At 34.0% G+C, this 3,089-nt stretch overlaps 1 protein-coding gene across 1 annotated transcript; it reads left to right on the top strand.

Moving 5' to 3' along the window:
- The first annotated feature begins 1,192 nt into the window (after nucleotides 1-1,192).
- Nucleotides 1,193-2,701, top strand: LOC119632856 (protein YIPF5-like). The gene is made up of 6 exons (XM_038025989.1): nucleotides 1,193-1,503; nucleotides 1,571-1,770; nucleotides 1,838-1,872; nucleotides 1,936-2,046; nucleotides 2,110-2,294; nucleotides 2,674-2,701. Exons 1-6 carry the CDS (start codon nucleotides 1,415-1,417, stop codon nucleotides 2,699-2,701), a joined length of 648 nt encoding a protein of 215 aa, XP_037881917.1. The 5' UTR covers nucleotides 1,193-1,414.
- The last annotated feature ends 388 nt before the right edge of the window (nucleotides 2,702-3,089 follow it).

Here is a 3,089-nt window from a genome sequence, read left to right as displayed (position 1 = left end):
TGCCAGGGATCTTTACAGGAATCCGAGCTCACGCTATTTCATTCTCACTGGAAGTTTTATTGCGAAAGCATCCCTTCGTCGCGCATGACAACGCGAATTGCTTCCACAAAACGCAACTATTATTATGGATTAACGCCTGCAATCCCACCAAATTTTAATTCTCATAATATTGTTAAGCACATGCATCATACCACTGAATAGCTTCCGAGATTGCTATACTGACATCGCTTTCAATATAAAAATCCATATAGTTTTTAAAAAGCGCCAACTTTTTAATTATATAATATAATATATATAATTAATAATCGATCAATAGTTACTGGGCGTAACATGTACAGGTTGTATTTAACAAAATCCTTGGACATAATCACGTAGCTGAAAGTCAGCTTTTGCCTTTATACTTAGCTATTTTCGCCAAACAGTTGGATGCAAAACGGAGAGCTTTATTTTTCTTACATGAGTATCCCCCAGAGTGTAAACATTTAAATGTCGCCTTTCAAAACTAAATGTTATTTCCATCATTTGTCTATTTGAGTTGTAATAGTTTCAGAGTGATGCTACTTTTGCTAGTTTTCACAATAGAAAGTCATTCATTTCTTATGTTGATTAAACATTGCTTTTTAAAGAGGAAAAATGTTAATGCAACTATTCTTTGTCTAAAACTTGTTTGTCGATGGTTTGCTGGAGGTAATCACGTAACTGAAAGTCAGCTTTCACTTTTTCGTGCCTGATTTTAAACGATATTACATATATACACTACGCAGTGAAAGCTTGGAAGGGCAAGAAAACGTAAAAAAAAAAACGATAGAGCGAATCGATAATCGAAAAATATTGTTGACATTGCAAAAATGTTAAATTCAAACTGGTGCGTAATCACGTATGAAAAATGCAGCTTTCGTATTCAGCTATTTGAAAAAACGGCTGAGTACCAAAGTGAAAGGTAGCTTTCAGATACTTGGTTAACCTCTCTGTTCTTGAAAAAAATATCACACTTTCTTACAATGGAATAAAAACACCCTGCCACAAATCGATGGCCACAACCGCGTAACTTAAACTCTCAATGGCCATCCTACCTAACGTATTCTCCAAATGTTCGCCCGAGAAACGTTCGCGGAGGTTTTTAAGAAGTTGTTATAGAGGAATGGCATTTCGATGCCAAAATTAACAAACCATATCGATATTAGCTAAGATTGATTTATGCTCACCTCTATTCGTTATTATGCAAGTTATTGTTAGTTTGTTTACTTTCCTCTTGATAAAAAGCTTGCAAATTAAGGTCAATTGCAACTGATTTCGAATAAAAGAAAAAAAGTGGTAGCAATCAAACAATAAAAATAGAGTAAACATTTTTTCTAAATTTTTTATTGGGAATAATAAAAGTGCGTACTAAGCGTACATATGAAATTGGTTTAAAATGGATTCTTATGATGACTCTACAGAATTTAACTTATCTCGGCCGAAAAGATCGTATAATTTTGACATGTCTATTTTCGATCAGGAATTGTAAATTGGTTTTCTTATAAAATGTTCCTATAATCGTTCAGTATGTTCCATCCTCATTACTATCTAGCAAATTTGGAAACTTCGATGTTCAAGCAACCGAAGACTCGAATTATGACTTGCTTTGTGGTAATATTAGCGCCACTACAGCAGGACAATCATTTTATGATCGCGAAGCTTATCCAAGCAAGGAATGCAATCAAGACAAGAGACCGAGCATATCCGGAGGCAGTATTGATGATTACGACGATGAGCCACCACTGTTAGAAGGTAAATGAAATAAATTAGGAAATTGCATATATATACAAATACTAAGTTGACATGAATGCATTTACAGAGTTGGGAATAAATCCAAATCAGATTTTTCAAAAGGTAAGCTTGTCAGTATTAGTGTATATAGTATATGATTATTTAATATACTTGAATGAGAAATAGACATTAGCCGTTTTAAATCCAATGAGAGCTGTTCATCAGCAAATACTGCAAGATACTGATATGGCTGGGCCACTAGTTTTTTGCCTTGCTTTAGGAGGTTTCCTATTGCTAGTAAGTTCATCGATTTATTGATATTGATATTGATTACATATATAAATGCCTTTTTCTTTGCAGAACGGCAAGGTTACGTTTTCTTACATTTACGGTATTGGGCTCATGGGCTGTATTGGCTTTTACATCTTGCTATCTCTAATGGCATCAAATTCGAAAGTAACATTTGGTGCTGTGGTATCTGTGCTGGGTTATTGCTTACTACCAATGGTCCTTTTGGCCGGAATTAACGTCCTCCTTACCATACAGTACGTATAGTAATAAATTATTAATGTTCCAGTTATACTTTCTAAATACCGACCAGAGGTAGTACGGTCAGTCTTGGAACTACTGGGGTTTTCATAGCATGGTGCTCATTATCCGCTTCAAAACTTTTCGTTACCGCTTATTCAATGGATAACCAACAAATACTGATCGCTTATCCCTGTGCTTTACTCTATGGAGTTTTTGCTTTAATTATCATATTTTAATAAAATGTTTCGCTCCTTCGTCAAATCAGTTTCGAAAATTAAAAAAAAATTTTTTGATGTTGATAAAAATTACATTTAATTCAATGATACAACACAGTTTAGCGATGATGAATAACTTCAAGAGACCCCTCGATTTTCAAATTCTTTTATATTTAAGGAAAGCCAAACAACAAGGGATTTTGTAATTGTTAAAGGAACCATCGTCTTAACAATACTTTCTAGAATGGGAAAATTTATTTATATGCTGGGGAACTTCCTTTTTACTTCACCCCTTATTAGGCCTCGGAAATTACGCCGGACTAGTGTCAATTTTCTATCCACTTCTTTTGAAAAGAACTTTTTCTGAATCAAAATCTGCCGTGGAATTATACACAAGATTCTTTGGCTGTTTTAAAGTTAAATTTGATCGCCAGTTTGAGAAATTGCTGTTTCGAAAAGGGGATTTTATTCATCATTTAAGTTAAAAACAAAAGAAAAATTTATTTTCTAAACACTTTACTTTCACTGGTTTCTCGCTCTCGGGAAAAGTTCCTTAAACTTCAAGAAATGGTTCGAGGTACTTTCAAGATTTAT

This window comes from Glossina fuscipes, unplaced genomic scaffold (genome assembly GCF_014805625.2).
Source record: "Glossina fuscipes isolate IAEA_lab_2018 unplaced genomic scaffold, Yale_Gfus_2 2, whole genome shotgun sequence".
Lineage (NCBI taxonomy): Eukaryota > Metazoa > Arthropoda > Insecta > Diptera > Glossinidae > Glossina > Glossina fuscipes.
The sequence above is the reverse complement of the archived record's forward strand: the minus strand, read 5'-3'. Positions and strand labels throughout refer to the sequence as shown.